The sequence below is a fragment of the Stenella coeruleoalba genome (genome assembly GCF_951394435.1).
Source record: "Stenella coeruleoalba genome assembly, chromosome: 2".
In the NCBI taxonomy this organism is placed as follows: domain Eukaryota; kingdom Metazoa; phylum Chordata; class Mammalia; order Artiodactyla; family Delphinidae; genus Stenella; species Stenella coeruleoalba.
In genome coordinates this window covers 45,118,938-45,143,553 of record NC_137147.1, presented here as the reverse complement: position 1 = coordinate 45,143,553, position 24,616 = coordinate 45,118,938, and the positions used below count along the sequence as shown (strand labels likewise).

The window sequence follows — 24,616 nt, the reverse complement described above, 5'->3', positions numbered from 1 at the left end:
TAATTTTTAACTTTTAAAGTAATATTCTCGCAGTTAAGTGTTGTTAGAAAGGAACAAAGCCTTGAAAGATATGAAAAATTCCATACATCATATGCTAAGAAAAATATGGATCATCTTATGCTAGAATATTTTTTTAAATGTAGTTAAATTTCTTTGTAAAATTCTCATCCTTAATTTCAGTATTAAAAAAGGCTTCTATAAATAAATCTCATGCTTGTAATTTAAAGGTACCCAAAAGATGCTAGAACATAGCTGGAGTGCCTTAAATGTCTGACCAAGGTTATAATGTTTATTTTGCCTTAGACCCCAGCCAGAAGGGCACCATGCAGTAGCAGATGAAAATAGTAGGTGAAACCATCACACATTATATTGTAACAAAAATACAAGAGCCATTTCCTACTGAACAATCACAACACAGTAGGTAGGAAAAGGCACTAGGGCAGAAAAAGAGGGTGTTTTGAAGAAAGGTTTGAGGATGTTTGATGGAAAAGAAGAGAACTAAAAAAACTTCAGGGAATTTTTCTGAGTCTTCACAAACAACAAAGGATGCCACATAGTTAGGTCTAATGTAAAGTGCTGCTGACATCCAATATGGATTAGTATCTGTTGTTGATTTTTAATGGGTCTACCTCAAAAGGTTTGGGTGGATAGTAGGGTACCACAACACAAACTAATTCTCACAAGACATTTATTGCAAGTGTCCAATTTCTCAACCTTCATTCTTGGAAACTGTATCCCGAAGTGTTTATAATAATCTATACTTTAGTCCAAGTTCATTTATTTAACAAAGCCTCATTTAAATATATTAAAAGACTTTACCTGACTGAGAAATTTTAGTTTCTTCTTCCTGCGAGATGTTATTTTGTGATGGTACATTTTTTTCAGGGCTAATCATCAAAACATCCTGTGCTGTAATTGAATTTAGCTCCATTCCATACACAACATCTGAAATTTCTTCCTTTTTGTTAGTATTAACATCATCTGCCGCTTTGCCAGCAAGGAGAGCCAAATTCATTCTTTCACTAGGCAAACAATTTATTTCAAAGTTTATCTTATTTACATCCTGGAAGTAAAAATGTTATTACATTTAATTACCCCAAATTGAAACAAACAGAAAAGTCTTATTGCTATTAAAAATAAGAAATAATACAAGGATGACATTCTGAGCACAAGCTAAAGAACACTGTAAATCCTACCATCTTGCTTCTTGAACAATTAGATCAGATAATATTACAGCAATAGTACAAATGAAGGAAAGTTTCTCAGCAAGTACCAACAGTCCAGCTCAGAGATTGGCAAACATTCCATGTGATAGGCCAGGTAGTACAGTTGACCCTTGAACAACATGGGTTTGAACTGCGAGGGCCCACTTATACGCAGAATCTTTACAATTGTAAATACGACAGGATCTGTGGTTGGTTGAATCCACGGATGCGGACCCACAAATATGGAAGAACCAAGTATAAGGGGTGCACCAACTGTAAGTTATACGTGGATTTTTGACTGTGCAGAGGGATGGCAACCCCTCATGCTGTTGTTCAAGAGCCAACTATAAATATTTAGCCTTTGTGATCCAAAGAGTCTCTGCACAAACATGAACACTCTACCGTTATATTTTGAAAGCAGCCAGATACAACACATAAACAAATGACTGTGGCTGTGATACCATAAAACTTTATTTACAAAAATAATCTTGATGTGAGCTGAAAACCAAATTGGTACTATGATCTCAAACAAGCCAAAGGTCTTTGAAATAAGAACTGTAATTCTATATGACTGCTTTAGATTTCCAACGGAAATTCTGGAGGTTGTTTATGGAGTTACTATATATAATGATATAAATAGATAACATACTGGGCTATCTAATGAACTGGAATAGGACTTACATGGTTTACTTCAATTAAATCTTGTAATCCAGGACACTTAGCATCTTCTACCATGCTGTTCCTGAAAAAGGAAAAAAGCAGCATTGTACTCAGATAATTAAACATTTTGCTATGTTTTGACTTGTGTTTTGAGACTATCCTTTATGGGTCAAAGATGCAGCCTCATCCGAGATCAGGCCTGTTCCAAATAGATTAGTTTTGGATGACAGCTACTTCAGGATGGCCTTACAAACCAAACGCATTTTCGTCAGAAAGCTCACAAGCTGTGACCGTGCTGGTCAGTCTGCTGGCAATCTTTTGAACCTCAGCCAAATCCAGAGCCACATACTAGAAAAAGTCAGGATAAAGCTTACTTCTGGGGGATTAAAGCATCAACTCAATTATTGTATGGCTGGAGTTGCCTACCTTTACTTGTTAGCTAGTTATAGCACAATATATTCTAATCCTGAAGTTCTTAACTTGCATTTTACTAGAAACATTTGTCTCAACCTCTTGGAGTCATTTAAAAATATGTATATATACTCTATTTTTCTGGTTTTCAGCTTCACTTTCCCTTCATTGTACGAAGTTGTTTATTTGTAAGATGCTCTTTCAGGACTATTATCAGAAATAAAGTAAAAAAAATTTTAAAGAGTACTTGTAATATCACTTAAATACAATTTTGGATCTTCTTAGTACAGGATAATGAACTACAGGGTACACAAAGTAAAGTAACTTGCATTTAAGAAATGACAATAAATTGGTATTTTATAATCCACAGATTTGTAAAACATCTAAAATAATTTAATCCCTACAAAGGCTAAATATACTTTAGTTTATACTGAAAACTGGAAATTTTATAACTTGTTCCATGAAATATTTAAAAAGAAAAACTTTCATTTGTTTCCCCATTGAAATAGTCAATGCATAGGGTGTTCTTTATTTTTGACAACCTTGTTTGGTGTGACGGCAGAATATTCAATGCTGTCCCATCTCCAGATTAATAATAAATCCAACAGTCCTATCTTGGCTCCAGACTACAATTTTATTTCCTACTTAAAGTATCTTTTTCCTATTATATTTCTGGTACATTTATGTTCCACGAACAAGGACTATATAGGTAATTTTGATGCATCTTTGCAGAGGCAGTACTATGTAGCATAAAGAATGTAGGTAACATCCACTCTCACCAACTGTAAGCTGAATTTGGGTAAGTTACTAACTTTTCAAGTTTCCTCATTTTTTAAAAATGGAGATCTAGTACCTCACATGGTTGTTTTGAGGATTAAATGAGATAATATATGATAGGAACCTTGAACAATATCCAGCCCATAATAATTGTTCAGTACATATTAGCTCCCCCTTGTCTCACTCTGCCATCTGTCAAGTCAGCAACCTCAAGGTACTTTCTATAATGGCCGGTACAAAAGTGCCTACCTCTCAATGACACTGCAGGGAGGTATCAGCACTGTTTTGTGGATGATGAATCTGAAGCTTAGTGAGTTAATTAAACTTTTCCTGAAGTTTCATAGCTAGTATGTCATAGAGCTGGTTTTGAGCTCAGATCTGTCAAGCACCAAAATTTCAGGCCGTTTATCAACAAAGAACACTATATTACTTCTTTTCTTCTTTGTTCTGTAGCATTTACTTTGCCCATCTAGATATGACCATTTACCAATCTGAAATGTGAAGCCCTAATTTCCTCATTTATAAAATAGAAGTATTGCCTATACGTTACAGGGTCATTGTGAAATTTAATAAACAATACATATCTTGCATACTTAACCAGGTTAACAATCTGAAATGGTATTTAATGTCTGCATCTGTTAAACCCTTAATATTAAAGAAATACCTGTTTCCAGGAATATTTGAAATCAAAGTCTTATCAACATGTTCACTTTTGGTGCCCTGAGGATCAGGATTCTCTGGTGATGTGGTTTGTCTTAAAACGCCCATCTCAGCCCTGCTCTCAGACGCAGCTTTGCTGGCAGACTTAGGTATTCTAAGTCGTTGAGAAAGACATTCAGAAGAAAGTCCTAGAAGATGAGAGAAATCATCTTAATACCAAAAAGCTCTTTCATTCATTTTTCACTATAACTAGGAAGACAGTGCAAATTCTTCCTATTCCCCTACCTTTCTCCTATAAAATAATGTTTGTTAAAGTCAATGCCTGGGACTTTCAGTTAAAGATAGTACTGAATACACACACTAAACTGCTTCCTCTTGACATCCCACTACTATAAACAGTAACAGATAATCTTGAAAGGTTGAATGCTACAAGGACAAAGCATCCTTTTTTTTAAGGTCAGTGGCTTTTAAAATTTGAAATATAATTTTCAAGGACAAAGGAAACTAAACCAGAAACAACAAAACTCAGAAAAATTTGGAAGCGTAATATAGATAGATGAGTGGTATATTACTTAGTAGACTCAAGAAAATAAATCCTAAGCCACTAGTCAGGAACAATGTGAATCAACCCAGTTTATACCGCAGCACCTCTCAAAAGAATTGGTGGCCTCAAGAATCTCTGCAAGCAGAGGTAAAAATGGGAAGATTGGTTCAAAGTCAGTTTAAAGAACAATTAGTCCAGATTCCTTTCCTCATTATGCACAGCTGGGAAACTGTCAACAACCCCCTCCCACCACCAAGATAAAAAAATCTAGAGGCTTATCTCCCCAAAAAGGTGAAACAGGGCATCTCTGGTTTAGGGGATAAGGTTGAGAGACGGGTACTATATGGTAAAGGGCGGATTAAATGAGTATTATTTAAATTGTTGATACACTCAGTTTCCCTCCCCCCATGTGGCTCCTGAAAGACTGGAAGCCAGAATTATACCCTCCAGGCAACAGATCAGAAGGATCTTCTCTGGGGAATCTAACTAGCCCATGAGAAAAGACTTAAATACAGTGATGATGTGCAGGTTCCCAGCATAATGGTGCAGCTAAATCACCCCACAGTAAAGACCTCATTACCCACACGCTGCCGCGCAGAGTCCCGCTCTTAACCATGAGCAAGCAGTGAATGATCATCAGACACCCGATGGAAGACTCTAATACGAGAGACAGAAACCAAAACCAAACAGATGAGAGTACCTTGGAACAAATTATCCAAGGGAAGAATACGTAAAAGCTATCGTTAACGTCTGTAGAAAAATAAGACAGTGCACTTACGAAACAAGTACAGAATGTTATAAAATGGAACATTCAAAGACTAAGAAAGAGTTCTTGGGAATTAAAAACATGATAGCCAACAGGAAAGTAAGAAATTCAGGAAGTAGAAGAAAATGACAAGTACAGGAAAGAATGATAAAAACAGTCTATTTACCAGGAGAAAGATAAGAGTTTCTGAAAGATCAGAGAAAACCAAGGAAAGTACATCAAAGGAATAATTCAAGAAAAAAATCTACACCTTGTTTAGAGAGGGCTGTAAACAATACCCCAAGACTCCTTTAAGCATTGGAAGTGGTTGCCTTTAGGAAGTGACAAACGGGATGAGTGGGGCTTCCTGGGGGACTTCTGTCTTGTAACAAACCTCATATAAACTATGAGTTCTACAATTAAAACTCTATTGAGTTCTATAATTAAAAATCAATTTCAGAAAGATCAATTTTGATCAAAAACCTTGATCTCTCTCGTCATAAGTACCAAGATGGCTCCCTGAAAGAATAGACAGTGGTGGGCCCATAGTCATGGAAACCACTAGGATCCTTGGGAAGTAAGTAACAAGGACCCATGCCATTAGCAGTGAGGCGATTCCTGGAGTCCAGGGAGTGCAGCTGCTTGGGGTAAAGGAAACACACCAAAACCACCCACTAGGTGTGATACCTAAATTGACAGGGAGGTAATAATATACTTGAGGTGATAAATTTACATTTTAATGTAAATATTAAGTAGCAACTCAAGTTTATTGTCAGAAATCTTCCAAGTGGACACAGTTAAATAATAGGAAAAAAAAATCCCTTCTCCTGATTAGTACTTAAAGAGGACTTAGCCCCTTTCTCCTTGAAAATAAACATCTAGCACTTGAAGCATTAATAGAAGTGTCAGGCTTCCCTGGTGGCGCAGTGGTTGAGAGTCCGCCTGCCGATGCAGGGGACATGGGTTCATGCCCCGGTCCGGGAGGATCCCACATGCCGCGGAGCGGCTGGGCCCGTGAGCCATGGCCGCTGAGCCTGCGCGTCCGGAGCCTGTGCTCCGCAGTGGGAGAGGCCACAACAGTGAGAGGCCTGCACACCGCAAAAAAAAAAAAAAAAATGTCTACCAAGATTGAAGAAACAGATTACCTCAACTATGACCTCTCATTATATGGCTTATACATAATTTCAATCTAGGTAAATAAATTCAATCTAATAAAGATAGCCTATGAAAAATAGCTATTGAAAAATACAACCAGAGTTAGAAAATCATAAGAAAGAATGGTTTCCTGAAGTAGTAAAAGCTGGTTACACTGCAATATTTTAAAATTAGGAAAATGGGGGACTTCCCTGGTGGTTCAGTGGCTAAGACTCCGCGCTCCCAATGCAGGGGGCCCAGGTTCGATCCCTGATCAGGGAACTAGATCCCATATGCCGCAACTAAGAGTTCGCATGACGCAACTAAGACCCGGTGCAGCCAAATAAATAAATTAAAAAAATTTTTTTTTAAATAAAATAAGGAAATTGGTACATTTACTGTACTTCAAAAAGATAAGAGGAGGGGCTTCCCTGGTGGTGCAGTGGTTGAGAGTCCGCCTGCTGATGCAGGGGACACGGGTTCGTGCCCCGGGCCGGGAAGATCCCACATGCCGTGGAGCAGCTGGGCCCGTGAGCCATGGCCGCTGAGCCTGTGCGTCCGGAGCCTGTGCTCCACAACGGGAGAGGCCACAACAGTGAGAGGCCCGTGTACCGCAAAAAAAAAAAAAAAAAGATAGGAGGAAAATTTTTACTCCAAATGAAAATTAAACCAAACCCACCTTCCATAAGCTATTTCTCAGAAATCACAGAAAACACATAAATCTTCATGTGAAAACTATTTTTCACCTCTTACACAAGCTCCCATCCAACCCAAATATTTCCGTTTAGTAGTCTCAGCAGAAAAACTAACCTGAGAATGATTTAACGGGACTTTCAATTCTGAAAAATCCAGCATCAAACACTATTTTATCCACTTCCTTTGGCATTGCAGAGGCTGCTGCCTCAGCATGTTCTTTCTGCTTAATTCTCTCTCTCACTGCATTTTTTATGGCAGCTAGGCGATTTCTAGCTGCAATTCTTCCACCATCATCCTGTTTGGGTTTACTCACTATACCTGAGACAACTTTTTTCTGTGAAGAGAAATTATGACTTATTAAAGGGATTCATTACCATCTTATAAGAAAAACAAATAAGGCATACATGAAATACTCAACACATTCATCATATACTTACCAAGCTCCTAATACGTGCTAAAATGCTTGCGGGGGGTGGGGGGGTTGGACTTCCCTAGTGGCGCAGTGGTTAAGAATCCGCTTGCCAATACAGGGGACACAGGTTCAACCCCTGGTCCAGGAAGATCTCTCATACCACGGAGCAACTAAACTCGTGCACCACAGCTACTGAGTCTGCTCCGAAGCCCATGGGCTACAACTACTGAGTCCGAGTGCTGCAACTACTGAAGCTCGCGTGCCTAGAGCCCATGCTCCACAATAAGAGAAGCCACCGCAATGAGAAGCCTGCGCGCCGCAATGAAGATGGGCCCCGCTTGCTGCAACTAGAGAAAGTCCACATGCAGCAACGAAGACCCAAAGCAGGCAAAAATTTAAAAATAATAAATTTTTAATAAATAAATAAATAAAATGCTGGGGTTCAAAAGGTAAAGGACAAAGTTCCTGCCCTCAAGGAGTTCTCAGCTTCACAGTGGAAGAGCTAGATAAGGACACTGAGAAGAATAAATGTCGTGTTAGAAATAAACTCAGAGGGCTGAATTTATCAATTAATCAACCTTCAGAGGCACCAAGAAGGCTTATAGGAAGTAGCACCTGAGCTGAAATCACAGCTAGGTGGGCTACAAGATGGGATGAGGAAAGGGCTAGGTAGAGAGAATAGCATGTCTGCAAAACCAGGAATGAAAGAAAGTACAGAGGAGTTGGCAAGAGGTAAGTAACAGCTAATTATGATCCCTCACATGTAACCATTTTGAGGAGCTACATTTACACAGAGGACAAAGGAATAGAGGTTACTGATGATTTTTAATCAGGAGGTTAACATTATCAAATTTGCATTCTGGAAAAGTCACTCTGTGTCCAGCCTGGAGAATGGATTGGAGGGTTACAAGCCAGTTAGGAAGGCGATTACTTCAGTGATACTGGAAAAAGATGCTAGCAGTTAGATAACGGAGGGAAAAATGGAAAAAAGTAAACAGATTCAGGAGATATGAGGAAGAATTGAGAGGACTTAGCAATCTTTTAGATACGTGGAATGAAGGTGGTGAAATACAGAAAGGAAAGGACCACAGAAGATAGCCAGGTTTCTATCTTGGAGGCCTGGAGGGATGATAATACCATTCTCTGAGACAGGGAAACATCGATGTGTGTGAAGATGATTTCAGTTTGGGATACACAGATTTTAAAGTATTACTGTGTCAGCAGTAAGAGTGGTTTGAAATACAGATTCGGGAATCATCGCCGAGTGGGTAAGATTGCGCATGAAGAATATGGAAGGAGAGAAGAGAGTTGAGGTAGGAACTGGAGTATCACAAACACTTAAGGGATAAATGGAAAGAAACTTGCAAACATGACTGATAAAAAGGGACAGAGGTAGGAGGAAAATCAGTATAAAATAATTTCAAGAAAGAGGGAGTAGACTGTATTTAATACTGCAGAGGGACTAGATTTTATAATTAAGTACCTAATAACTGCAGCAATTAATGGATCAATAACCTTGGTTATAACTGTTCTGGAAGCATAGAGGGGGTGAAGCTGAATTGCAGTGAGTTGGAAAGGTAAGTGGGAATCAAAATAATAAAGACAGAGTATAGACAACTTTTTCAGGAGGCTTGTCTGTGACTGGGAAGAAAGAAATGGGAATGGGGGAAGGGGAGGTACAGATAACTGTGTACCCTCACAGTACACAGATGTGGCCCTCACAGGTTTAGCTGTTGTTGTTTTGCTTTTTCCTAATGTAAACAGAGATAAGACCCTTAAACATACCTAAAAACTGATGGAAAAAAGAGGGAAAGATGAAAACAGGATAAGTGATGGAATGAGAGGCAATGAATAGGAGGTAGAAGGGAATGGTAACAAAGTATAGGTAAAAGATAAATTTTATTTTATTTGTCCAATATCTTAACAGTAGCCTATAAATAAAGTAGGAGGAGAGAGACACCTGGTGACAAGGGGCAGAATTACAAGGCTCTGATATACTGCTGTACTGATACAGCCATTATCTGCATCCCTGATGATATTAATGTTTCCAGGACTAAGTACTCAATAAGAAATATCCACAGTAGCTTCAAAATGTTCAAGCATCCTTCATTGTTTAGTAGATTTAAAACTCGTTCAATCAATTTTGTCAATGTCCTTTGAGTCTTTGTCATAACAATTAGTAAAATAATTTTATTAAAATGTTTCTTTAATACTGTAACAGCTTAAACTCCTAAGGATTTAAAACAGTTTTGCTATGGATTACATAGCATGATAAAGTACCAATCTAGAAACCTGATTTTATAACCACAGACATTTTTCTAAAATCTAAAAGGAAAACTGGCAATGCTCTACTGTGGTTTGAGAAGCATTCATCTGAATCAAAAACTCTGAGTTTAAAACATTACTAGAAAAAATTCTACAAATAGATAAGAATGGAAGTTATCACGATAAAGTAATAGGAAATTTTACAAGACAAAGTATAGGGAAGAAGACAGACATTCTAAAGAGCCATTGTTCCTCTTTCTTTTCTATTTAAAAAATTATTTCAGGACTTCTGTGGTGGTCCAGTGGTTAGGACTCCACGTTTACATTGCAGGGCGCCCAGGTTCAATCCCTGGTCAGGGAGCTAAGATCCCGCAAGCCACTCGGCATGGCCAAAAAAAACCCAAAAAATCTTTCATTTTGAAATATATCACACAAAAGCACAGCCTACTGGATAAGAATAGGAATTCCGGAATGAGAAAGTCTGGCCTGAAACCCAGCTCCACCTTGGGCAAGTAACTTAATCTTTCTGGGCCTCATATTCCTCAACTGTAAAATGGGGATAACAGTACCCACCTCAGGAGGATTGTTGAGGATTAAATGAGTTAAAACATGTAAAGTATTTGGAACAACATTTGTCACATACTAAGCATTATATAAATTATCTAATTCTACCATTATTATTACCAAAAAATGTATAAACACAATTTAAAGAATAAAACAAACACACACACACCCACTATGTAGCAACTCAGAAGCTCTCAATCAATCACAGCCCCAATTCAATCATAGCCCCTATCCTTCCTCCCTCCGGAAATAACCATCCTGAATTTTGCATTGCTCATTTCCTTTCTTTCTTCAAAGACAATCAGCACATTGTAAGCAATATATGAAACTTATTTTAAAAAATGATAAAAAATCTGAAGCTAAATGTTTATAAAGCTTGAAAATAAAATTTAGAGTAGAAGAGTCTATATTAGAAACCCACAAACTTACCCGAAAAACTTTTTTGCTTGTATTGTTATTGTTTTGCCACCCAGATTCCTCAAGTTTGGTCAGATTGTTGAATTTTTGATTTACGTCTTCTACCTATTAATAAATAAAGCACAAGTTTATCAGATTAATGCTAACCACATTAAAATTACAAACTAATAAACTGAAGTTTCAAAAAAATTGAGAATGGCAACATAAAATTAGACTAAATCACCCTGAATTTAGTATTCAAGTGAAAAACTCTTATAGTAAAATTGTTCATTGTTCTTTTTGGTCTTACAAACCTTCAAAATCTACACAAAGAATGTCATATATGGGGGCTTCCCTGGTGCCACAGTGGTTGAGAGTCCGCCTGCCGATGCAGGGGACACGGGTTCGTGCCCCGGTCCGGGAAGATCCCACATGCCGTGGAGCGGCTAGGCCTGTGAGCCGTGGCCGCTGAGCCTGCGCGTGCGGAGCCTGTGCTCCGCAACGGGAGAGGCCACAGCAGGGAGAGGCCTGCGTACCGCAAAAAAAAAAAAAAAAAAAAAAAAAAGCCATATATGGATAACTCTCCTAAATTATTTTTGATCACTAAATGGTAGGAGAGATATCCTAAATGTTTTTGTTTCCTAAATTACACAATATGAATACAATCTCTCTCTCTTTGTTTACAGGACATCTTGGTTGCTTCCAAGTTTTGGCAATTATAAATAAAGATGCTATAAACACCTGTGTACACATATTTGTGTAGACATATGTTTTCAACCATTTGGGAAAATACCAAGGACTGTGATTGCTGGACTGTATGATAAGAGCATGTTTAGTTTTGTAAAAAACTGTCAAACTGTCTTCCAAAGTGGCTGTACCATTTTGCAATGTACCACCAGCAATGAATCAGAGTTCCTGCTGCTCTCCATATTCACCAGCATTTGGTGTTGTCAGTGGTTTGGATTTTTGCCATTCTAATAGGCATCCAGTGGTAGCTTATTGTAGTTTTAACTGGCAATTCCTTAATGATCTACGATGTTGAGCCTTATCTTGTCATATGCTTACTTGCCATCTGTGTATCTTCTTTGGTGAAGGGTCTGACCAGGTCTTTTCTCCATTTAAAAATCAGGTTGTTTGAAGGGTTCTTTGTATATTTTGATACAGATGTTTATATCAAATATCAGATACATCTTTTATAAATATTCATTTCCCAGTCTGTGGCATGCCTTCTCATTCTCTTCACACAATCTCATTTTAAAAGATTCAAATAATATCCCCATCCTTCTGGTATTTCCAATCTCCTCCAACGAGGTAACCACTGTCAACAGTTTGGTAAACTTGCTTCAAGTCCCCTTACTATGCATTTATATTCATATGTATTCTCAATCTCTCTCAAAAAAAAAAAATTTAAACGTCAAAAAGACTCAGGATTACATTTATGATCACTGATTTTCAACAAGTTGCCACTGTAATTCAATGAGGAAAAGACAATCTTTTCAAGAAACAGTACTGGGAAAATTGGATATCCTCAAGAAAAAAGATGAATTTAGACTCTTATCTACAGCATACAGAAAAACGAACTACAAATGCATCACAGACCTAACTGTAAGAGCTGAAACTGTAACACTTTTAGAAGAAAACATAAGAGAAAATCTTTGTGACCTGTGGTTAGGCAAAGAGAGTTCTTAGACATGTACACAACATAAAAGAAAAAAAGTTGATAAATTGAACTTCATCAAAATCAAAAACATTTGGGACTTCCCCAGCGGTCCAGTGGTTAAGACTCTGCTCCCAATTTAGGGGCACGGGTTCAGTCCCTAGTCAGGATCCTGCATGCCGTGCAGTGTGGCCAAAAAATACAAAAATCAGAAACATTTATACTGCAAAAGACATCATTAAGAAATTATAACAGAAGCCACAAATTGGGAGAAAATATTTGCAAATAATATTTCTGATAAAGGACTTGTATCCAGGATATATGAAAAACACCACTCAGTAATAAAGGCAAACCAATTTAAAAATGGGCAACAGATTTTACTAGACATTTTGCCAAAAAAGACATATGAATGGCTAATAAGCACATGAAAAGATGCTTAACATCATTATCAAAACTACAGAGACACTTCTCACCCACTAGGATGGCTGTATTAAAAAAGACAGACAATGTAACAAGTATGGATGTGGTGAAACAGGAGCACACATTGTTGGTGGAGACGTAAAATGGAGTAATCACTTTGGAAAACTGTTTGGCACTTTCTTAAAAAGTTAAACATAAATTTACTACATGATCCAGCAAAATCTAGGTATCTACCCGAGAGAAATGACAATATATATCCACACTGATATTTGTATATGAATATTCATAGAAGACTATTCATAATCACCAAAGAGTAGAAACAATATAAATGTCCATCAATTGATAAATATAGATACAAGCTACGACATGGATGAACCTCAAAAACATCATGCTAAGTGAAAGAAGTCACATACAAAAGACCACATATTGTATTATTCTACGTAATGTGAAATGCCCAGAAAAGGCAAATCTACAAAGACAGCAAGAAGATTAGTGATGCCTGGGGCTAGGAGTGAGAATGGGGATTGACTTGCAAATAGGCAGGACGGATCCTTTTGTGGTGCTAAAAATGTTCTAAATTTGGATTACGGTCACGGTGTGCAACTCTGTAAATTTACTGACAGTCATTGAATTGTACACTTAAAACAGGCAAAATTTTTTTAACATCTTTATTGGAGTATAATTGCTTTACAATGTTGTGTTAGTTTCTGCTGTATAACAACGTGAATCAGCTATATGTATACCTATATCCCCATATCTCCTCCCTCTTGCATCTCCCTCCCTCCCACCCTCCCTATCCCACCCCTCTAGGTGGTCACAAAGCACCGAGCTGATCTCCCTGTGCTATGCGGCTGCTTCCCACTAGCTATCTATTTTACATTTGGTAGTGTATATATGTCCTTGCCACTCTCTCACTTCGTCCCAGCCTACCCTTCCCCCTCCCCGTGTCCTCAAATCCATTCTCAATGTCTGCGTCTTTATTCCTGTCCTGCCTCTGGGTTCTTCAGAACCATTTTCTTTTTTTTTAGATTCCATATATATGTGTTAGCATACGGTATTTAAAACAGGCTAATTTTATGATACACAGATTGTATTTCAATATAACTCTTAAAAAAAAAAAAAAGGCCCCAGCAGCCAGTTTGAAGAGGCTGTCATTGGCCAAAGCTGAGAAACGAGCATCAGTAAAGACAGTAACTGTAAATAATGAAAACACATCAAATATCTTTAAATCCATAAATTAACAATGAAAGTAAGAAACACAGAATTAATTGACCACCTTCAAAGGATACTAGTTAACCAACTCATCAATATGAAAACTGGTAAATGTATAAAAACTGCTCACAAAGTAATGCTTATATTATGACTACATAAACACTATTCACATCTGGGCCATAAAGTTATTGAGACTATTATGTTCCTTTACTCACTTTTCTCTAGACATAATAATTGTTTTGCTTTTGTTTGCTTAGTTGTTCATGTGTCTATCATCGATTCAGTCTAAACTCTGCACAGTAAGTATAAATCTCCTCTTAAGGACTTCCCTGGTGGCCCAGTGGTTAAGAATCGGCCTGCCAATGCAGGGGACACGGGTTCGATCCCTGGTCCGGGAAGATCCCACATGCCGCGGAGCAACTAAGCCCGCGCGCTACAGCTACTGAGCCTGAGCTCTAGAGTCCTAGAGCCACAACTACTGAACCCACATGCCACAACTACTGAAGCCCATGCGCCTAGAGCCCGTGCTCCGCAACAAGAGAAGCCACCGCAGTGAGAAGCCCACGCACTGCAACAGAGTAGCCCCTGCTCGCCACAACTAGAGAAAGCCCACGCGTAGCAACAAAGACCCAACGCAGTCAAAAATAAATAAATAAAATAAATTTTAAAAATAGAAAAGAAAAAAAAAGAATGCATTAAATCTCCTCTTAATAAAAAACAAATCAGGTATTTTACTCAGTTCAGCTTTCCAGAGACAGGTCTGGTAGAGCCCCTGGTCCCCTTGTGCTGATCAGGAAGTGCTGCTTCCTAAGCATGCTTCACACATTCTTGTCTCCCCTCAGCCTCAATTCTCTTGGCCCCTTGCTGGGGATCCAACCCACCTCCTCCTCCATTCTTGGCTTACTCCCTCATTTTTGTGAGGTACTTTCTCACTTAGCTTGCTAAGAAAGAGTGCTTGGGAGGTAAAATCTGAGACTGTGTGTGTTTGGAAAATGCCCTTCCACCCTCACACTTGATTGGTTGGCTACAGAGCTCCAGGTTGGAAGTTATTTCCCTCAGAAGTTTGAGGGCATTGTTCTCCCAGCTTTAAATGTTGCAGTTGAGAACTCCAAGGCTACTGTGATCCTTGACCCTTTGTATGAAACTTGTTTTCTCTCTGGGAGCTTCTACAGTTTTCTCTTCATCCCAAGAGTTGTACAGTTATACTTAATGGCATACGTTGGTGTGGGTCTACACCTGATTCACAGTGATAGGCACTCAGTGGGCTCCTTCAATCTGGAACTCATGTCCTGCAGTACTGGGGAAAATTTTTAAACCATTTCATTGATGATTTTCTATTTTTTCAGTACTCCTTTTCTGGAATTCCTATTATTTGGATACTATACTTCCTAGATTGGTCCACTTCCTCCATCCAAATACCTTTCTTCTTATTTTTGCTTTGGCTTCTTTCTTTCAGGTTTGAGGCTTTCTTGAAATGTCTAATAGTTGTTGACTATAGGTTCCTGAAATAGTAATTTATATGCTTATTTCTAAAATATGCTCAAAAAGCTACAAAGTATCATCTCCTCCCATGCCTTTACTGATCTTCCTAGTGATTCCCTCTCTCATAGCACTTTTTTTTTTTTTTTTTTTTTGCGGTACGCGGGCCTCTCACTGCTGTGGCCTCTCCCGTTGCGGAGCACAGGGTGCAGACGCGCAGGCTCAGCGGCCATGGCTCACAGGCCCAGCCGCTCCGCGGCATGCAGGATCTTCCCGGACCGGGGCACGAACCCACGTCCCCTGCATCGGCAGGCAGACTCTCAACCACTGCGCCACCAGGGAAGCCCTCATAGCACTTTTTTACATTAGATTGGAATGATATATTTTGTCTAGCTCACTAATCAAACTACAAACTCCTTTGGGGCCGAGAATGTGCCTTATATTATCAACTCCTAGTGCAATGTCTGGCACACGGTAGGAACTCAGTAACTGCTGGATGAACGGAACTACTAAAGACTAGATTTACTCATCTTCTCACATGTAGAATCATTACAGATTATTCAACAGTTGAATATAATCTCAGTTTCCAACCCAAATAGAAATCATACTGACAATATAGGGGAGGAGAAGAAATCAGTCATCAAATTTAGACAGCACTTGGGACTTCTCTGGTGGTCCAGTGGCTAAGACTCTGCACTCCCAATGCAGGGGGCCTCGGTTCGATCCCTGGTCAGGAAACTAGATCCCACATGCCGCAACTAAGAGTTCACGTGCTGCAACTAAAGATCCCGCATGTCACAACTAAAAGATTCCCGAATGCCGCAACTAAAAGACCCCGCATGCCACAACAGAGATCCCATGTGCTGCAACTAAGACCCGACGTAGTCAAATAAACAAATAAATAAATAAAGTAAAAATTTAGACAGCACATTACAGTTTATTAAGGTGCTAATATCTCATTTAATATTACAGGCACAGGGACTTCCCTGTTGGAGCAGTGGTTAAGAATCTGCCTGCCAATGCAGGGGACACGGGTTCGAGCCCTGGTCCGGGAAGATACCACATGCCGCGGAGCAACTAAGCCTGTGCGCCACAACTACTGAGCCTGTGCTCTAGAGTCCACGAGAAACAACTTCTGAAGCCCGTGAGCCACAACTACTGAAGCCCACGTGCCACAATTACTGAAGCCCGCGTGCCACAACTACTGAAGCCCGCACACCTAGAGCCCATGCTCCACAACAAGAGAAGCCCCCGCTCGCCACAACTAGAGAAAGCCCACGCTCAGCAACGAAGACCCAATGCAGCCACAAATAAATAAAGAAATACATAACTAATATTACAGGCACATAAGTAGCTAATACTAACCCTTTTATACTACTGTTACCTCATTTTCAAAAAATCCAAAAAAACAAAAAAAACAGACTCAAAGTTAACATATTCAAAATACTTGACCACATACCTGAAAACTAAGCATATCCCAAAATCCATCCAGATCTGTACAGGTAGTTTCCTTTTCACCTCGTTTATATTCACAATTGTCCACCAGTCCTTCAAACTGTTTGAACCTTTCTTTCATAAGGAGTCTTGTTTGACCAACTGCTGTGCGAATAAGATCTTTAGCTAAAAGAAATATGAGGTTTTTAAAAGTTAAAGGACAAGACAGGACCTTTACTGCAAGCCAACCAGCTGATAAGACGACCTCATTCCAAATATCCTACAGTTACAGAATCAAATTCTTACTTTAAAGCAAAACAAAATTATCTACTACAAAACTTTGTCATACAAATATTGAGCATTTACTATCTGCTTCAATTCCTGCTAAAAATTATCAATATACATTCTCATACATATTGCTACACAGTAAAGAGCATTCTACCTCTCCTTGTATTTTATAAGAATTCAACGTCAAACTCACTGCACATCAGTATCTAAGGACTGATGTGGCAGTACACAAATGACTTTTTTCTAAATAGCTTTCCTGAATAGGTAAGGTTGGAACTTTTCAGAAAACTTGATTGATTTTGATTTGATTTCATATTGATTTAGGTAATTTTTGTTCAGAAAATATTTTTGTATACTTAAGCAATACCAACTATAGCTGTCATTCATAAAGTCACAGTAAAAAAATCTAATAATAAAATAGGCAAATGTCTAACTCTCAGGAATCATAGTCAATATTCTAACTACTTATATCTTGTAAGTCAGGTACCATTTTAGCACAGAGATATTAGTGAACATATGTGAGATAAGAAAAATTCTTGCTATTTTGAATAACAATGAAATTATAAAGTTGGACAACACTGGATTTTTGTGTTTCAAATAAATGTAACCATATTAAAAAAAATAAAGGTAAGACATAAAAACATATAAATGTTCCCTCACCGTCATCTGGAATGTCCAATTCAAGCTTTCTGTCCCACTCAAGGCAGTGTGAAGTTAACTTCTCAGTTTCTGACTGGAGAGTATTTCTAAAATGATGACATACGTTAGCACTATGACAATTATACAACATTAACTTCCCAGAGCTGATGCTTAATTATTTTATGAAATGTGATATGTTAAAATCCATAAATACAATTTGATATTCTATGTATGTCCATCCTTCCACACCTAAAACTTAAGTGGATGGTTAATGCCAAGAGCCCATTTTTCAAGCTAATATTTCTAGTCTTTTCTGTTCTTATTTTTCAGTGGCTAAGCAGAAAGAATCAGACATTCCTTAGTTCTGTTATTTTCCATGAAACTAAGGCGAATTCAATTGCCAAGAGTAAGATGAAGCTAAAAACTGTTAAGTCTCAAATTACTGTAAGTCTCAAATTACAGTGATAGGGCCTTAAAGATTCTATTAGGCTTTGCTTGTCCAAAGGCAGTGGTTCTCAACTGGGTCAATTTTTCCTACCAGGGAGTATTTGGCAATATCTAGAAGCATTTTTGATTGTCACGAACTGGAGGAGTGCTACTGGCCAGGGATGCTACAAAACGTCCTGCAATGCAGGGGACAGACCCCACAACAAGAATTATCCAGTCTAAAATGTCAGTAGTGCCAAGGTTAATAAACCCAGGCTCGGGCTTCCCTGGTGGCGCAGTGGTTAAGAATCTGCCTGCCAATGCAGGGCACACGGGTTCGAGCCCTGGTCCGGGAAGATCCCACATGCCACAGAGCAACTAAGCCCATGCCCCAGAACTACTGAGCCTGCGCTCTAGAGCCCGTGAGCCACAACTACTGAGCCTGCGAGCCACAACTACTGAAGCCCACACACCTAGAGCCTGTGCTCCGCAACAAGAGAAGCTACTGCAATGAGGAGCCCACGCACCACAACGAAGAGTAGCCCCCGCTCGCCACAGCTAGAGAAAGCCCGCGCGCAGCAACGAAGACCCAACACAGCCAAAAATAAATTTAAAAAATAAAATAAAATAAATTTATAAAAAAAAAAGAAACCCTGGCTTAAAATTTAAACTGTTTCTTTACAAAAACATCCAAGCAGGAAAACTGAGGATAGTTTTTCTTAGAAGAATAATTTAGCTGCCTATGTCCAGTGGCAACAGGGAACAGCTTAATTAATGAGAAAGAGACCTGGCTTGGATCTGACATTATTTAGTTGGATAAATTGTTTATCATCTCAATGTCTCAGTTGAACAACACAGTGGATTAGCTAATCTCTGAAAGACCTTATAATTCTAAAACATTATGCTCTAAAAACAATTGAAGTGGTTCCCCAAAATATAAAAAGATACTCATTCATAATAGAAAGAATGGATATTAGAACTAGAGTAAGGGGAATTCCCTGGCGGTCCAGTGGTTAGGACTCCAAGCATTCACTGCAGGGGGCACAGGTTCGATCCCCGGTAGGAGAACTAAGATCTCATACACCACACAGCGCAGCCAAAATAAATAAATAAATAAATAAATAATAAATAAAATAAACTAGAGAAAGCTAATATTTTTTATCTGTTTGATTGGTAAAGCTCAAAAATTGTTAACATTGTATTGGAAAAGGTATGGGAATTTTCTTGCTATATTCACTCAAAGATAACAGAATGTAATCATTTTCTGTGTGATGTGGAATGTTAAGGCCTTTCTCGAAATGCAGGCCTCTGATATGCTTCCAAGGCATTTAGGTGACATGTTGAAGTTCCCCAAACAGGATGTTAATTTTCAATTCAGTTAGAGAAACATAATCCTATCTCATAATTTGGTGGGCCAAAGAGCCTCCTACCATCTCCCATTATCCTTCTTTTATAAAATAAACTTTAATTTAGTTCTTTGTGGGGAAAAAAAAAAGGTATGAGAAAATAGGAACTCCCATACCTTGCTGGGGGGAATGTAAATTGAGGTCCTTATATACTTGTACATGAGAAAATTGAAACATAATACAAGTTTGTTGTTGGCAGCCTTGATTGTAATAGTAAGAGACTGAACCCAATGTAAATAACCACCAACAGGGACCTATTAAGTAAATTATGGTATATCCATATTATTGGATACTATGTGGCCATTAAAGAACACACACACACACACACACACACACACACACACAAAACAACATGAGAAAGCTCTTTAAGTACTAAAATGGAATGTCTACTACATTTAACATTAAATGAAACAATATTAAAATATATATATATATATATATATATATATATATATATATACACACACACATGTTTATGTTAGTTTACATATGCATTATCTACCTCTGGAAATATTCACAAGAAATGAGTAACACTTGCCTCCGTGGAAGGTTCAAACTATCCCCTGGGAGGCAGAGTTGGGAAAAAGACTTCTCACTTGTACCTTTTTCTACCTTTTGAATTAGGAACCACATGAATGTACTAGTTACTGAAAAAAAATCATTAAAATTTAAAAGATAAATGAAAATCACCAAAATTCAATTTCCCCCAACTCATCTACTATATTCAGGTTAAAAATAGTATAATTTTGGTTTTAAATGTCTAGACATTGATACAAAATTCTTACACTAGGAACAAATGGACAAACCTGAAATATGGCACATCATGCTGTGGCTGAGATATCTGATCTTGATTTACTTCAAGTGATGGGACTTCTTCTTTTATTGAAAGGCCATCTGAATTTTTATTAGTAGTTTCATTTTTATTTAAAACATGTTCTACAGATTAAAGAAAATATTACATATAAATTTCAAAGCAGCAACTCATAAAATGACATCCCCCACAAGACAAACTTTTTTAAAATCCTTTAATTTTTTTCAGTGTTGAATTTTAAAATTTTATTTCTGCCTCAATGATTTCACTCACCACATATCCTCTAAAGTGTCTCCTATATTCATCTCCTCAAATTTACATTTATTTCCCCCCATCTTCTCAGTCTGTATTCCTTATTCCAACTCTTTCTCTCTCCAGATATCTTTCCCCATGTTTTCCCATCTCTCCTGACCCTGAGATCACATCCCTGAACTATATGTTGAAAAGGGCTCTAAACAAATGTCTGATAAATCACAATCCAGAAAAGCAAGTAAAAAATTAATTAAAATACAATACCTTTATTCCAAACTGTTAGAGAACCCAAAGGACATTGTAGTTTACTTGAATCTTGATGTACTGTCTTGGCAGAGAAAGTTTTACATTTTTGTGCCAAGATTTCTTTTGTTGCTACAGTCTTATCACTAAAAACAATAGCAAAAAAATACTTTATGAAACATGAGCCTCCTATATCTAACTGAAGGATTTCAAAATGATGTTACTTTTTAAAAACCTGGGATTTAATAGAAATATGTTTCTATTTTTTTTTAATGTGTCTTTCTGGAGGGGAAAAATTTAAACACCTATAGTGGAATGTCCATCTTTACTAATTATAATGAGATCCAAAGGCTGTGAAGATCTCCTCACGGAACATAAGCGCTCATAGTCTTGGATGCTGCTGAGCAGTTTCTAGTAAATTTGCCGCCAGCCAGTCTTTGCAAAACAACCTTGCTGTTTCTCTTAATGATTCCAACTGATTTTCCCCCCACTTTGCAAGTTAATTATCTTTGGCTTTAGAAGTAGTTTTTCTAAAGTAATACTCGGCAAAAAAACAAACAAAAAAAACCCCAAACCATGTCTGAACTACAGTACTATAGAAATCTCTTCCTTCTAAACATTTATTTCTAAGTATTATAATAAAGACACTTATAAAAAGCAAAAAAACACAAAGTGTACCATGAAAATAATGATAAAAACAATGTATAGGAAATACCAAAACTGTCAAATACATTACTGTAGCCTTCTGAAGAATTTTTTTAAAAGACCAAAGTTTCATGATTTATAATTAATATAATTTACTAACTAAATATTAACTTTTAAAAAGCACAGGACAAATCTAAGAAAGGCATTTGTTATCCATCTTAGCAAGGAATTCATTATTAACATTAAATTCTTACACTTCTGTGTTTAAAGGGGTCCAGGTATAACTGGGTGTCAAGAAAGCACTGGCACTTCTGGGAGTCATAGGTGTTACTTGATAGGTCTTCAGACCATCTAGTGGCTGAAACATAAAATCTTTAGGTGCAAAGGAATTCTTCCCCTTCATTTTTGCACTATTTGTCTTAGATAAATTTTCCATTTTTGATAAGACACCATCTGGATCCATTCCAATTGTTGTACTGGTTTGTGAATCCAAAGTACTTTCTTCACTATCAACTTTAAAGGAAATGGCCTAGATGGGAGGAAACAGAATGGAGTAAGAATTTCTCTTCTGGGGATATATTCAAACCAATTTTTACAGGCCTGAAAATATGAAAGTTGAGCTATGTGTCCCTTGTGCATAATTTAGGAGAAAAAAATAAATACAATTAAATGTAAATATGGAATCAGTAGCCAGCTAACTAAACCACTGTCATGATCCAGAGAGACACAGAACCAATCCTCATTAAAAGGACTAAATAATAGGTTTTAAGTATTAAAATTAAATATATGAAAACTAAGGTGGAAAAATTACCCACCTAACAAACACCTACCTTTTTATTTAAATTATGTTGATAATTACCATGGTTGAGAATCAGAAATCCAATGTTTATTGGATGACTACTATTGTCAAGGACCAAATCCTCTTTTAAAATCACCTTGATTATAAATAAATTTATCATGAGAAAAATATTTTTCAGTGTGACGACACAGTGAGATTAACCATATAAAATGTGAAGCTTATTTTCTCTGTCAATTTAATTATTTGGTTTTTTTAAAACTGAGATATAACTGACATATAACATTATATTAGTATCAGGTGTGCAACATAATGATTTGATATTTGTATATACTGCAAAATGATCTAGACGATGAGTCTAATGAACAACTGTCACTACACAAAGGTACAATTTTTTTTTCTTGTGATGAGAACTTTAATGACCTACCCTCTTTGCAACTTTCAAATATACAACACAGTATTATTAACCATAGTCACTATGTTTTATAGTGAATCCCCAGGACTCACTTTGTAACTGGAAGTTTATAACTTTTGACCACCTTCACCGATTTCACCCACCCATATAAACATAATTTTTAGAGGTTTTTACATTTCTGATTTTTAATTTTTAGTTAAGAATCTAGCCACATTTCTTATACTTTGGCATAACTTTTTTTCTTTTAAAATAAATTTATTTTTGGCTGCGTTGGGTGTTCATTGCTGCACACAGTCTTTCTCTAGTTGCAGTGAGCGGGGACTACTCTTCATTGCAGTGCATGGGCTTCTCATTGCAGTGGCTTCTCTATTGCGAAGCATGGGCTCTAGGCACATGGGTTTCAGTAGTTGTGGCATGCAGGCTCAGTAGTTGTGGCTCGCGGGCTCTAGAGCTCAGGCTCAGTAGTTGTGGTGCACGGGCTTAGTTGCTCCACAGCATGTGGGATCTTCCCGGACCAGGGCTCAAATCCGTGTCCCCTGCAGTGGCAGGCGGATTCTTAACCACTGCGCCACCAGGGAAGTCCCTAACTTTTTTAAGGTTAAGGAACTGTGTAGCATGGATTATAAAACAAGGCATTGGGGCCTCAAAATTGTGGCTCTTTTTTGAAGACTCTACCATGTACTATGGTAGACGCTATCAGAAATGTTAGGTTATTTAATTCTTAAAACTACTCCATGTAGGTATTACGGGTTGGAGATGGGAAAACAAATTCCTAAGTTGTCCAAGGTTATATAGCTAATTGGAAGCAGAGACAATATTCAAACTCAGGCCTAGCTGAATCCAAAGTCAATGCATTTCACCCTACTCCATCCTATCTCTTAGCTAGTTCCCACATGAAGGTTTCGGTCAGCTGTGTTTTTATCACTTTTCTCTATTTCCTGTTAATCAAATTATGCTTTCTCTACCTATAAAACTCTGAGGATAAGACACCTGAAAAACAACAGTAAATCCTCCTGATGCTTCTTTATGGTTCAAGAGATTTTAACACATGTTGTAAGTTATCTTCTTGAAGCAGTTCTATATGCTTAATTTCAATTTTATGAAAGTAGTAGTGAGATTTTCAAAGTACCTAGAAATAAACAGATGTTTATACTCTACCTTGTCAGGTTTTGTTCCTATCTTTTTGGCAGGTCTTCCTTGATTTGGTGCCTCTGTTTCTGCTTCATTAACTAAAATAAAAGTGAAATAAGCCATCCATTTAGACTAGATAAAAAATGCTGCATTAAAAGTACTAATTTGGGAAAGGAAAACAGGCAATAGGAATGTATGTCAAAGAATTTTATGATTAAAAGTCACATTATAAAATAGGAAATAAATAGATGAAATTTCCTGCCAAGTTTAGGCCATCTGTTTTCAAAACAAAAGTGTTAAGGTATTTTACCTTTTGCCTCTGAATATCAAATATGTATTTATTATAGAAAATTAGAAAAAATTTTAAAAAGCACAAAAACAACAACAATCAAAAATTTTACCCAAGCTTACACTCACTACTCAGTGGTAATCACTATTGACACTTCAGAGTACGTTTTTCCAGTTTTTTCCTATGTTCACATTCACATACATATTTTAGAATTTCAATCATACTGTTCAGGGTTTGAGCTGATTTTCTTTGCCCACTTAATACGATTAACCATGTCATTAAGTGTTCTTTCATACATTGTTCTTAAATGGTTACATTGTATTCCACCAAATGGATGGACTGTAACTTATTGGGGCCATTAATTTTTCACTTTGAAGCACTGCTTACACCAATTCAGTACTTCAACATTTGAGCACCCACTAGGATATCGGGGCACAAAACCTATCTTCCTCCTCTCCTACTCAAAAAAGTACATAATGATTTTAAAAATTGAACACAGGGGCTTGCCTGGTGGTGCAGTAGTTAAGAATCCACCTGCCAATGCAGGGGACACGGGTTCGACCCCTGGCCCGGGAAGATCCCACATGCTGCGGAGCAACTAAGC

At 37.6% G+C, this 24,616-nt stretch overlaps 1 protein-coding gene across 4 annotated transcripts in view; it reads right to left on the bottom strand.

Moving 5' to 3' along the window:
* The window catches only part of DLGAP5 (DLG associated protein 5), a 39,566-nt gene that overhangs the window by 3,801 nt on the left and 11,149 nt on the right, over nucleotides 1-24,616 (bottom strand). For 2 of the 4 annotated variants that reach the window (XM_079914070.1, XM_079914069.1), the window contains 11 exons: nucleotides 23,751-23,821; nucleotides 21,636-21,910; nucleotides 20,758-20,882; nucleotides 20,237-20,366; nucleotides 17,620-17,705; nucleotides 16,697-16,857; nucleotides 10,503-10,595; nucleotides 6,947-7,166; nucleotides 3,718-3,901; nucleotides 1,887-1,947; nucleotides 820-1,063 (listed from right to left, as the gene is read on the bottom strand). In XM_079914070.1, the coding sequence (XP_079770196.1) occupies nucleotides 820-1,063; nucleotides 1,887-1,947; nucleotides 3,718-3,901; nucleotides 6,947-7,166; nucleotides 10,503-10,595; nucleotides 16,697-16,857; nucleotides 17,620-17,705; nucleotides 20,237-20,366; nucleotides 20,758-20,882; nucleotides 21,636-21,910; nucleotides 23,751-23,821 (1,650 nt within the window). Of the gene's footprint in view, nucleotides 1-819; nucleotides 1,064-1,886; nucleotides 1,948-2,294; nucleotides 2,484-3,717; nucleotides 3,902-6,946; nucleotides 7,167-10,502; nucleotides 10,596-16,696; nucleotides 16,858-17,619; nucleotides 17,706-20,236; nucleotides 20,367-20,757; nucleotides 20,883-21,635; nucleotides 21,911-23,750; nucleotides 23,822-24,616 lie in introns of those variants that run through there. The other 2 variants (XM_079914071.1, XM_079914072.1) reach the window with 2 other exon arrangements.